Below are 13,583 nucleotides of genomic sequence, written 5' to 3'. Positions count from 1 at the left end.
ATATATGCACAGTCAAACTATAAGATGCAAAAAATATGACAGGTAATATTATGCATTTTAATGACAAAAGGAGAGAGGTTGTGTTGTTCGGGCCTAGCAGCAGCTCAAAACCTCATGTTGAACTGGCCTCTTTCAATCAGTATGTGACACCTACTTTCACCCCTGGTCATAACAGATCAACACTCATCATATTCTCTGGCAACTGGTGACATCACCTTAGCCCCACTCCCTTTGAACATGACTGGAGCCTGTGGGCTTGGCTGAATGGCACTGATCGCAAATGACGTCAAAATGCTGAATTTAGAACAGTGCACTGTGCATGTCCCTGGCCACATTGGTTTCGGACAAAAAGTAGCGTTAGTGAATGAGACAAATCCTATTCAAAACATTGCAACTTTGACAGAGTGATTCAAGGTATGGTGATTGGGAGCAAATGAAGGCAGTTCTGTTTTTTCTTTTTAAATTCCATTTCCAAAACTCCAAAAATATAAAGAGGAATATCGGCGCTTGAAGCAAGCTTGTAAGCGATAAGAGTTTATTATAGAAATTGCGACCAAGTCGACTATAAATGCTTTCAACATTTCAGTGGTAGAAAGGAACCAACAATTGACTTTCTGTACCCCATACCAGCGACTCCAATATCTATGCCAGTAAATTTATATGTTTTTACAGCAGGATGAAAACGTCAACATTCAATACATGATATCCCTCATCGTTGAATTGTAAATCCGCCACACACTGCAATGCAGGATATTAAGACACTGCAATGCAGGATATTAAGACATGAGTTTATCTCAGGAGTGCCACTTAGATATGTTTGAAAATTCTCAATGAAATTATCAAGGCTGTAAGCACCTGCTGGATTATTTTTTTATTACAGTTTAAACTTTGGTCTATCTCACAAAACTGACATTAAAAACAATGTTTGTCGCTAGAATTTTTTTTATGGCTAGTCCATTTGAATCTTGTGAAGACAAACATGCATGTTTCCACAAATAGTATTTCCATGAAGTTGTGTGTCAAGTAGATATTAGTCATTAACTCTGCCACAAAATTACAGATGGATAAAACAAGCAGCAGAGGAAAACCGATATAGGCTCCGTGTCAGTCTAATGTTGTGATATAAAAAAAAAAAAGCATTAAGCAGGTGGGTGGGAAACTCTGGCATTAGGATGTGTGGATGTTCTCAATTAGTGATCACACTAACAATTAGGAGTTACTCAAGGACATTGTGAGTGGTGTGTAGCTAAGCAAGGGGAAGTAAATATTATACAAAATCAATAATTGCAATCAAGTAATCAAACAATAATATTGCACAGGTGTGAAGTGACTTAAATCACTGTGCTGTTTTTATTTTACAGGGTTTCTACACGGAATCTGCTAAAACCAGGCAATGTATGGATGGATGAATGAATGAATAATGGATGGTTGGAAATATATTTCTATACTGTTTTTTTCCATTTCATACTTTTCCAGACTTGTAAAACACTCAAAACAGATTCCTTATTTTCTCAGACTGTGTATTAATGCTGTTTAAAATACTTCTTGACAAATTAGTACCTTTAACAGCAAACTAATTTAGAAAATAAAAAAGACCTGCTGTACACTCATCTGCTTTGTTACTAAACTAGATCGTAGGTTTTCTGACTCACTGTGAGGACAGAGAGTAGGTCATGCAGAGGCAGCTCGGCTCTCAGTCGTTCCTTAAACATCCGGATGGTTGGATGCTTCAGGTAGTAATAAGAAGCAATGCGACCATATGTCAGTGGCTCAACTGTCTGATCATCCTGAAGGAAAAAGCAAAGAATCTCTGGGTAATAACATGACAGTGGCAAATACAAGTAGTTATACCAACATTACACACCCACATACCTCTTTAATGTCAATGCAGTAAGAGCATTCCAGGTCCAGCAAGCTTCTTTCTACCAAGTTGGAGAGGTATTTGTTGATGGACTCGTGGCTGATGTCTTCTAGGCTGTAATAGCTGAGTATCACAGACAATATTGACTTTGTAGAAGTTTAACTGTGAATGAGCTACAAGACAAGTTGGCAGAAGAGAGCGATTTAACCAAACAATGTTTTATTTCAGAAAAAAAATTTTATGCCACAGACTAATGGACAGTCATCTCATAATATCTCGTAAAGTCCTGGGGTCATTTATAAAGGATTGCATAGGATTCATACGAAAAGCGTAAATATGCATAAAAGAAAAATTGCACATGCCAAAAAAAAAAAGATCAATTATCTTTTATAAATCTAAGTTGTACCTAAAAGATTGCGCACAAAGTAGCGCCTCAGGTTTTGCCTTCTGCACACCCACATTCAAATTTGCGCCTGCTGCCTTCCTTTGATGTGGTAGCTGTTTCTCAAGCTCCCTCTCTGGAATCGAATCCCAATTTCCTGTTACCGTGGTCATCATAGTATATATGTAGATTACCATCCAAAGCTGATAGGGCAGACATTCAAATGAGATGTCGCCACCATGGAGGGCCAACAATCGGCTCGAGGTTATCTAGACTCACCAAAGCGGCCGGATACCTCATGAATCTCAGTGTTTGTCTAAATGAGCCAGCAGATCATGTTTTATGATTATCAGGGGAAGACTCAGGCAGAAAGTGATGTTAAGGAGATGTAGAGCTGAAAACATCATATTTGATATCCACAGTAACATAAAATAGTGAAAAGTTTAAACTCCACTACTGGCATTTTAGGAGCTAAGATCCACAGTTGAGCGCTCACAGGTGTGATGATATTAAAGTGTGTCTTTTCTGTGCCCTTGGTGTTTTGAAACGGGGTTACATGCCAGTACCTTTGGGGTATAGAATGGAATAGAATATACTTTATTGATACCCAAGGGGAAATGCTTATTCATTGACAAGCTACTCCATCTGAGGTAATAAATATCAATAATACAAATACAACCATATGAGACAAAGTTTATAATATATATATATATATATATATATATAAGTAATGAGAGTTCAAAATGACTAAATATAAATAAAAACAAGCATGTAAATGTAAATATATTAATTAATAAATAATCTATTAAGAATTAAATAGCCTATAAGAATTAAATAGCTCCGACTTATGCATTGTAAAGTCTGATGGCAACAGGCAGAAATGATTTTCTACGGGGCTCTGTGGTACACTTTGTGTGTATGTATGGGGGTCTGGGGGATGCTGGTGTCATCCAGGATGGCAAGCTTTACTGCACTCACCATTGGCTCTGATATCCCAGATCTCTGGACAACTTCACAAAATTATGTTTTTCCTTAAAGTGGGTCCAGGCAGTGTTCATTTTTTATTAATTCAAACACCTGTCTGCTAAATTGAATATTGTTCAAACTTTGCTTTAGGATTGAGGCTGCCTTATAGACTTTGCTTGTTTATTTGAGAGGTCCCTATGAATAAAACACAAATTGACGTCAATTTGTGTTTTATAAATCACAACCTTAACGTAAAAAATGGCATGCCAGTGTCAGACTCCAATTTGTGCATAAGAAATGAGACCCCTGGGGCCTCATGTATAAAGCGTGTGTACGCACCAAAAATGTGCAGCGCCATATTTTACGCACAAGTTGGCCTGTATAAAAATAAATTTTGCGTCAAAAGTATATGCACACTTTTTCCCCGGCGTGAAAATATGCGGCAGCCACACAAACTTTTTCTGTGGACAATATCAAGATACAAAGCGTCAAAACTCACCTAAATCCACTGAAACCTCACTACATTCAGTTATTTAGACCAAGAAGCATCAAACCCAATGTTTTTTTTCGTGTTTTTGATAATTTATTGTTTAAATGTAAACGATGAAACTGAACCGCATTTATCCTCAGACAATAAACATAACACGCACACAAAATAAAGAAAATAAAAATACATTCAAGTGAATGTATCATTTACATTCACTCGAATATAAATAATACATTTCCTCAGTTTTTGTCTCACAAGGTTTCCCCCAGTGTATTATAGGCCTGGCGGCCCGCCATGCTTTGCTAGCCCCATCGCCAGGCTAATCCATTCTTGCTTATGATTTTAGGAAAATAATAATAATAATAAAAAAAAAAAGAAAAAAAAAAGCCAGATTGTAAGCGTCACTGTTACTCTGAACGTTTCACTGGTGGACCAGATTTATTCCTAAAAGATATGTTTATAGAAGATAGGTTTATAGTTTATGCATTTAAAGCTGTACCAATCACACTGCTGGCGCCTCTGCACGTTGCCTGGAGCTGCTGCAGCTGCTGGATTAAGTTAACCTCTTCACGGATCAAGCACGCGCCTCCTTTCACTCAAACTGGACACAGGCTGACCTGTATGGATATTTACATCAACCCCCTCTGAGGAATTATGTTTCTTTCTTGACATTTTGATCAAGGTAGGAGTTTAAAACCCACTGTGTTAGCTCTGGTTGCGTAGCTCTACGTGAACCATAGGAATAACTTGTAGTGGCGCTTTCAGAGGTGCATTGAGGAGCGGTGAGAATGATTCATCTTTGTGAACAAAGAATTTTGTGCGGCCTTTATAGCTCAACACACCGCCCAGCACCCGGCTCTTTCTGCGCTGATGAAGTTTATCTCTGTGTTTCTGGTTGGCCGGAAGGTTAGCAGTTAATGAATCAGCGCTAACCTCATCATGCAGGTTCAGCCCGGTGAGGAGCTTTCGCGCTCGCCTCGCAGTCACGCATCACGCTGGTTTTATATTATATTATTAATTTTAGTATTATTTTTCCAGTTATACAATGCAACAACCATGTCAAATGCTTTGTCCACTTAGTCAGCCAGAGTTAGTGCGCGCGGAGATCTGAGAAATTCGTCCCATAAACTGGACCAAGCAAAATAGTTTATGTGTCTCCTTGTTAAAAACTTAACAGACACGAAATGGAAGAGCTACTAAAGTCACATTAGCAGCATTGAATTAAATCTCCTGTTTGTTGCTCATCTCTGCGCAGTGCAGCGGGTTTAACTCATCATGCAGGGCCGGTCCAATGCTGTATGAGGCCTGGAGCAGAATCTGACTTAGAGGCCCCTTTTGTTGCTAAAAACATCAGCACCTCTACCAGCTTCTGTGTTAGATTTAATGAAATTTGGGAGAGGGGGAGTAGTTTAAATGGCCAACCTAATAAACAATAAGTTATAATTGCAGTTTATTAATTTGCATTTGTGAACAAACAGAGCTCAAACTCAAAGATTAAACTCATAGCATCAGATTGTTGCTGTGGTAACTCCAAACAGTTCAGGTTTATTATTCTTAAGGTGATAAAGGTGTGTAGACAATCATATGTATATAAGTAGCTGCGCGGAGGTGAGCTGCGTAATTGTGCCGCGTTTTGGCTCTGATGGAGAACATCGCCAATGGAAGGATTCAGAAGGAGCGTGTGTTCAGAGATCATATTGATCTACTGGGAAATCTTGATGACAGTTCATTAGAGTTTAGATTGCCCAGACTGATCATCCTGGAGCTCTGAGCAGAACCTAAAGAAGGAGCTGTGCGGTACCGGTGCAACTGCAGTCATCCTTCAGTCGAGCCACCCGCTTTGTGGATGCGCCTTTGTGGACAGAAAGCATCTTTATTCTGTAAATGTACAACTTATACACATGATATCTATATTTAGAATAAATTCCCACTCAAAGACTCTCCGACACGCTATCTGTCTTTAAATCCCAGCTGAACACCATGATGTTCAAACAGGCATTTGCATGATCTCTTCTTTTTTTTTTTAATTTGGATTTTTTTTCTTTGAAATGTATTACTTTTATTTTTGTGAGTTGACCTTATGTGTCCTGAAAGCACCTTTAAATAAAATATATAATTACTATTATAAATACTTATTCTGCTACAAACAAGGACGTTGCCATAGTTATTACTTCACCTTGTGGCAGACATCCAGGTATTTATACTAATTTACATATGTATTTAAGGGTGGCGACAGGGAGCGGACCAGAAGCTGTGCTCTATTTCTCGCTAATTGGGATGTATAAAGTAAAGATGCGGAGGTACGTGCGCACGGCTTTATACATCCGGATTTTTTTTTGTGCGCCGCACTTTTCTAAATTTGTCCGTACGCCAAGTTTTAGTGTAAAAACTGCGCACTCTTTTATGCATGAGACCCCTAGTCTTTGTGGCAAATTTTAGTCTGGCCCATAGGCTGAAGTGAAGAGCTAGCTGTTAGCTGTAGCTCTGTATCACTAATCAAAAATCCTTTCACTGCTCAGTGGCTAGAAACAGATTAACAGTAAAATCAGACTGCAGTTTATTTCATTTCTTAGAAGAATCATAATTAGGACTGAAACAATTCCTCGAGGGATTCGGGTATCTCAACCATTAAAATTCATTGAGGAAAGTTTATCTGCCTTTAAAGCTTTGTTAAGTTATATTTTGTTATTTAATGCACTGTTTTCCGGCCGGGTTGTTACTTGCCTTGCTCTGCGCTCTCAATTCCACCTGAGTTGTTGACGAAAGCTAACGTAGCAGCATAACGTCCAGTTTTCAAGTTCGGCCTGAAGGATTTTATTAATTCATGATAATGCCCAGATTTTTGTCGTTTTTCGTTTAAGCTGCTTAAAAGGACTGGCGCGATGCCTGGAGCTTTTCTCCTCCCGGAGCTGCTGCCTGGTGGCCGGTTCAGAGCGAACGGCGGGCACGAGCGCTGGAGGTGTATTTATACAGGTGAACGGATAGACTGAACACTGTTAGGTAAAACTAATCATTGTTTTATCATTTTATTTGAGTGTTTTATCTAAATGTGTTCAGTTACCTAACTGGCTCTGACCAGTTATTCTTTAAGGTTCTTTCTTTATCTATAATGTAATTTCCTACTGAAGGGGTCCATCTATTTTGTTATCTCAGCATTGTTCTACTGAAGAAGGTCATCATAATAAAAGCAAATTCCAAGCAGAGTTGAGCAGAGCTCACCAATCTTTGATCCCGAGTGGGTTAGAGGTTGTGGATCTCTCCCTTTGCAAAGGAAGGCATAAAAACCTCATTGGTCTTATGTCTGGTTCTTTACAGGTCTTGAGCTAATTTTAAAAACCCCAACAAACACTGCAGGCGGCTGTGCATTAGGTGATTAACACAAGTGTAGCTTTACGAACGGATCGGAAAATTGATTTCATATCATCCCGGTCGCAACAGATGGGTGGCGGTGCTCATCATGGCGGCACGTTGTTGGTAGATGACTTTCTGTGTGTCACGAAGGAAAGAGTCAAATCCCGTCGCTGGAGTATTGACTTTTTTTTTTATAAGTGTATTTGTGAGCCTGCCTCTATTATTGAATTGAATCTAATTTCAGATTTTTGTATTATTTTTTTCAGGTTAACTTAGAAAGTGAGCTACTATTGTTATAAGTTGATTTTCTAAACTACAGAAAACTTATTGGTAGGGAAGCTCAAATGTGAAACCTTTTTTGTTAAAGGTAGCAAACATCTCATTCATATTTAGCTCTTTAACTTTAAGTTAAGTGGAAGAGTTTGAAAAGCGAGGAGGGGCTGAGCAAGTGGACCAGCTCAGAGTGTGGGAGCCAAGAACAGATAGAAAAACAAAGTTATGGCTTTATTTCTCATTGTCTCCAATGTAGAGCCTTTAAAACTACAAAATAAAATCTTAATATTTTTCTATATAAACCCTTGTGCTTTAAGTATTATGTTTAAATTATGATACTCCCCAGATATTCATTTCTACTTATTTGTTCTTAGTCACCCAGGATATGCCAAAACTAAAAATGGCTTAAAAATAAAGCAACTTAACAACTTATAATTTACATAGGCCATAACTTGTATTGGGAGCCATTTCAATAAATCAATGTTTATGATAAATTTTATTAAGAGGAGTTACTCATTATACACCTTTAAATTTTTGTAAAGGTGTAGCAGAGATTAGATCAGTCAGACTGAACAAAACTCGTATAGAAGCAACGTTTGAATTTTAGTCTTACTTCTCTGCAGGCTCCTTACTTAGAAAAACATGTTTGATATGCATTACTAGTCATTTTTGGTCCTGCAGCTTGAATGTGGTTTAAAAACTTTTTAAACGACATTTTAACATTACATTTCAATGGAACCTCGCCGACCCCCCCAAAATTGTTCTTAAGAAATTTTCCTGTTTATGGTCCCCCCAATAATGAGATGGGATCTACGCCCTTGGTCTGGCTTTGATGTTTTTCTTGGAGAGCAAAGCTATTCTCCTTGCACACCTCCCATGAATGTTAATCTTTTGGGTGACAGTGGCTCAGCAGTTGTGATTCCTTCTGCCAGTGATGACTAAAAGCCCCTGGCAGCAACCTCCCTTCTGTGAGACTGCCCAAGGGCAACTGTAGCTACAATGTAGCTTAGCACCATCAGTGTGTGTGAATGGGCTGAAGGACACTATTCAAATGCAGGTCACTTACAAACAGCCTCATTTTGATTCTACAACCATGCTCTTTTATTATAACAACAGAAAGGACCTGATTTTTGTCCACTGATGATACATTAGGGTTGAAGTAGAAGTTTGTCCTGCAATCAGCAGGTCGCCAGTTCGAGCCCATGTCTGTGTCCATCAGTGTAGTTGGGCAAGACATTTCACCCATCTTGACTGTGGCGGGCAAAAGGGCCGATAGCCCAGGATCAGATTGTAGCTACAATCCTGTATCCTGGGAATGTCTGGTTTCATTGTAAAGGTTCTTGGAGTGTCCTAATAAAGCGCCATCAAAGTCTAATGTTATTTCATTCTTTTAACATCTTGTGGTCTGCTTCATGGTTGTACTTGCTTCATTAACCACACCTGGCAAGTTGGGCATTGTTTTAAATGGCTTCCTTATAGGCGATTTTCTGCACAGTGGAATGACTGATATCTAATTCTTTTGAGACCTCTTTAAATTCTGTACTAGACTCTTGCAATGCTGCTGTTGCCTTCCTGAAGGCCTCAGTCAGCTTTTGACCTCACCAAGGTGTTCACTCTCATTTTAACAGTTAAACTAAATGCCTGATGTCTAAAAAAGGCAAACATCTTTTAAAATGCTGAGTAACAACATTCTAGACTTGCTAAATAAAATAAAGTGAAGAATGTTAAGAGAATTTACACACGAATGATAAAAAATTGGCTACCCTCTACATTTTTAATTCATGTTGGTGAAAAAGTATCAGAAGTAAAAAATTATAATGGTTAAAACAAGTAAATACAACTGAGAACTGTATAAAGCTAAAATTGTGAGAGTAAAGATGGTCAGAAGGGCTCTTGTTGATGGAAAATTAAGAGACCCTGGGAAGAAATGTTCAATTTAAGTAGCTATTAGACTCTTGTTGGGGGAAAAAAAACAACAGAAAATGAGTCCCAGGGTAGTCTATCATTAACTGGCATAAGCCAAAATTGGTTCCAAGTTCAGCTCTCAAGTAAGAGTTACCACATGAACCTCAGTAGGAGGCTTTTTTAGTTCAAAATGCCAGTGTATGTGTGTAGTGTTAAAAATCAGATAAAAGGTATAGGTTTCTTGAAAGGATGGTAAAAACAGCTAAACATTCTGCTATATCACAGAAAGCTAGTCAGAACTTTAATGTAAACTGAAGTTCTGGCAACAATGATATTTATTTCTGTTCTCCAGGTACCTTAGCTTTAGAATAGTTCTCATTAAATCAAGAGGTTTGTTTCAGATGAAAATTGAGACAGGGATCTCTCAAAAGATAAAACAATGTTAAAGCAGCATTATATTTGAAATAAATGTTTCTGTTTTGTAATAATTATATTAAAAATTATGTACTGAAAATTATTTTTTACAGTTCTCAAAGGAACACCCTTATTGATATTACAGAAGTCAGATGCTCCTCATAGTTGCTGAGCAGCTTGAAGCATGTTTCCTGTTATTTTAGATGATTTCTTTAAGGTTGGAAGGCCTATTGTCATCACCCTCATCTTTTACATCAGAATTATGTCAGATTTAACCACAATAACACAGATGCATCAATTAAAAATCATTCAGAGAACCTGTCCACTTCTTATTTTACACTTGTACAGATAAAATCTTCCTGACTCAACAAAACAAGCACGTCTCTTTGGAACAAAAGTGTATAATTCCAGCCATATGGCTGAATATTCAAGGGATGGAACGAGCAGCTAAGAGATGTTGGAGTTGCAATTAATGTGTGTTAAATGATAAGTATTCCTTTTATCCCACATGTTACCAGCATACACGTCTAACAGACAGAGCCTGTCTGATTAAGTCATAGCCATTAGCATTATCACCGCCAGACTCATTATGGAGCAGGGCATTGCGGTTAATGATTACCCTGGGACTCCTCTGCTGTGCTTGCTGTGTTGTGGCTATTAAAGCTGAAAGCATGAGTGATTTATTGCATTTGGAGGAAGAAGACACAAGAGCAGAGAAAAAGTGGGATATTCCCCGTTCAGAGGCTAAATCTGAAGAACAAATGTTTCAGCTCATGCAGTTTGAATTCATGTTTCGAGATGGTGTTAAGTTCCAATCATTTGGTTCAAATATAGGAACTAAAAGGTGCGAGTCTGACTCAATCATGAGAGAATGATAGGGTTTTATGCTTAATTAAAATGTCTGAGCTGTTTACAGCTGAAGAGTCTCTGAAAGACCCTAACATTGATTAGAACTGTAACATGAGACACCTGAACAGATATGATTAACTGTTAAGTGTATATGTGTATTCTTGGTGCAGACATGCAGACATTTTCAACTTTATACACAGTACATCAAAGAGGTAACTACAGTAAATCCTGACTCCTGTATTCTTGTTGTCTTATAGGACCAACAAGAATCTGTCTTACAAATTTAAGGCAGTATAGTCAACAAACTGGATTATGCAGGTATCTCCGATTACATCTCTGTTCTACTTCTCAAGTCTCTCTTTATAAGGAAACCAATGCAACAACAGATACAGACACTGACTTCCTTAGCTCCTTTTTCTTAAAAAATGTAGGTAAACCAGCGTACTGATTCATTTACTTAACTAAAGGTTATACAGTTATGATCAATAAATTTGAATATGCATTCCAAGGAGGTTTATATAAGTATATATTTTTTTTTATAATTTTACGTCATGTTTTCATTAACTGTAAGAAGAAAACCATAATTAACAGAAAAAGTCTTTCAAACAACCACCTGTGGGTAATTAATGTATGTAATGGGTTTCATTTTGTGATAAACTTACAGAAGTTAATGGACTTTTCAATAAAATTGCAATTTATTGAATGGGTCTATATATTGGGTTGATATTCTCATCAACACCAAGCCACAGGCACAAATAAGATACAAGTCCAGCACATTTTAGAGGATTTCTCCCAGTGAAGTCAACAGAAACAAGATGAATCTGAAAACTCCTGCAGAAACTCATAATCTGGATGTTGGTTTAACATGATAAGTAACAGAAATGCTACCTCAAAGTTTCAGAAAAAACAGGGAAAATGAACAATTACTACACTGTTTTCCTAGAATATATACAAAATGAATAATGAGCCACGAGAATTCCAAGATAATCAATGCTTTGGATTCCTGACCAGTAGGCCTTAAAATCCATCAGCCAACCTTTAACGTGGTCTGACAGCCGTGAAATACCAACAGGCTGGAATGTTCTTTAATAGCAGGTCTAAAGAGCAGATGTTGAACTGCAAAACAACGGCACACCTCTAACTGGGTGTGTTTTTAGGTGTAGTTCAGGAATATGTTTGCTTTTGTATTGATCTGAAGCCTCTTCCACTTATCGTGAGCAGTGTGATCCTCTACAACAAACCTGGGATTCATCACCAGCCGTCTGAAGAAATATGTCCATGTGATGTAATCCATAGCGTCCTGCTTGGACGAGATGGTTCCGGCTGCAATTTCAGCATTCAGGTGGTCCGACAGTACACTGAGGAGGCTGAGGACACAAGAACCAGACAGAGATATTGATTAGTGGCTGAGCTAACATCCTAACACACAAAAAACGTCACTGTACTGTACCCAATAAATACCTACAGCACCAGCCACTGTTGTGGATAAGTGAAAGATTAGCTTGAACTGAAATCTGTCATTTTTATTTTTTAAAGTTCAATCTTTAATATGTATGGATTTACTCAGAGGTGAAAATAATCTCATGTTTAGAAATACCAACTTTACCTTACCTCCACATCCAATAAGCAGAATAGTAAAGAAGGCTAAGAAATCTCCAAAGCTCACTGTTAGACAATGGAAGCAAAAATTGGTATTTTAGGGTCCGTAAGTCTCCAAAGCAACCCTAAGATGCTAATTACATACTCAAAAATTTCTTAGGAGTTATGCCAAGCAAAAGCCTTTTCTGCCAGTTATCAAGTAGAGAAACCAGAGGAGTTTACTAAACTCTACTGGAACTTTAACTGGAAATGCTCTGTGTACTTTACACAAGGAGAAATGCAGGCATTTGTAGCGCAAAAGAGGAAATGAAGCAAACAGATGTCCGTTACCTGGACTCAACAGGGAATGGTTCATAGAGAAACTTCTTGTAGAAATCCTTCTTGATGTCATGGACCAGAATAACTGCTTTGCCCTGGTCATCAAACTGTGGACGACCAGCTCGCCCCATCATCTGCAGGACATCTACATTCACAATGCAATATTACAACAGACTGTTTTTTCAGCCCATGTTACAACTGCTTTTTAACAGTCCAATCTATACAGTAATTTTACTCAAGTGTAACTGTTATTTTTTCTCAATATTTTAACTTTTTTTTCTCTAAGACAAGTTCACAAAGCTGGTTAGTATCAGAAAACAAAGCAAAGAAATAAGATACTTTTGAGTTTTAAAGGATAGTTTGGTGTAAATACACTCCCCAGCCACTTTTTTATTTAGAACTGCCTTAACACTGTGTAGCAAAGACTCAACAAGCTGTTGAAAACACCCCCTGGAGATTTGACTCCATATTAACATGTTTTGGCTGAACATCCATTATGTAAATTTCCTGTTCCAGATCCCATCAATGCTCTGTTGGATTAGAGTCTAATGTCTGTGGAGACCATGATACAGTGAAGTCATGTCCAGGAAAACAAGTGAGAGTATTGATCTGTTATATTATATTGATCTGATCTGATTGAAGCAACAATCAGGGGATGGTTATACTGAGGTCATACAGGGATGGACGTAGTCAGTTGTCGTCTAATTTTGACAGACTTGTGGCCTCATTTTTGTGTCCTTGTGTGACAAGTGTGGCACCTGGGGTGGATTTTCTGCTGCTGTTGCCAATCTGCTTGAAGGCTTGGTGTATCGTCCATTCAGAAATGGCATTCATCATACCTTGGTATACTGGTATGATGGTGGTGGAAAGTGTTTATCGGAGCCACTGATTCGCAGTAAATTGAGTTCTGCTGTGGTTTACTATAGTGAAGGAAGAGGTGAACCAAAAAGCAAAACTCTCTGTTTACATTCTGAAAATCACCCACAGTCTTGAGACAGGGATCAGGACTGAAAGAACGAGAACCCAGCTCCTGAAAACAAGCTTCCTCTGGAGACTGGCTAGACTCAGTCTTTATGACAGGTTAAGGAACTCAAACCTGAACCGCTTCCTTTCCTCATTAAAAGGGATAAGTTGAATTGGTTGATCAGAATGTTTCCTGGATGCCACCACTAGTTTTA

General features: G+C 38.2%; 1 protein-coding gene across 1 annotated transcript in view; it reads right to left on the bottom strand.

The window, feature by feature from the left end:
- The window catches only part of ascc3 (activating signal cointegrator 1 complex subunit 3), a 376,011-nt gene that overhangs the window by 38,799 nt on the left and 323,629 nt on the right, over nt 1-13,583 (bottom strand). The window contains exons 33-36 of the mRNA XM_007577033.2: nt 12,418-12,550; nt 11,730-11,855; nt 1,873-1,984; nt 1,653-1,787 (exon numbers count right to left, since the gene is read on the bottom strand). Coding sequence (XP_007577095.1) covers nt 1,653-1,787; nt 1,873-1,984; nt 11,730-11,855; nt 12,418-12,550 — 506 coding nt within the window. The remainder of the gene's footprint in view (nt 1-1,652; nt 1,788-1,872; nt 1,985-11,729; nt 11,856-12,417; nt 12,551-13,583) is intronic.

Source organism: Poecilia formosa, unplaced genomic scaffold, assembly GCF_000485575.1.
Source record: "Poecilia formosa unplaced genomic scaffold, Poecilia_formosa-5.1.2 Scaffold425, whole genome shotgun sequence".
Classification (NCBI taxonomy): domain Eukaryota; kingdom Metazoa; phylum Chordata; class Actinopteri; order Cyprinodontiformes; family Poeciliidae; genus Poecilia; species Poecilia formosa.
The sequence above is the reverse complement of the archived record's forward strand: the minus strand, read 5'-3'. Positions and strand labels throughout refer to the sequence as shown.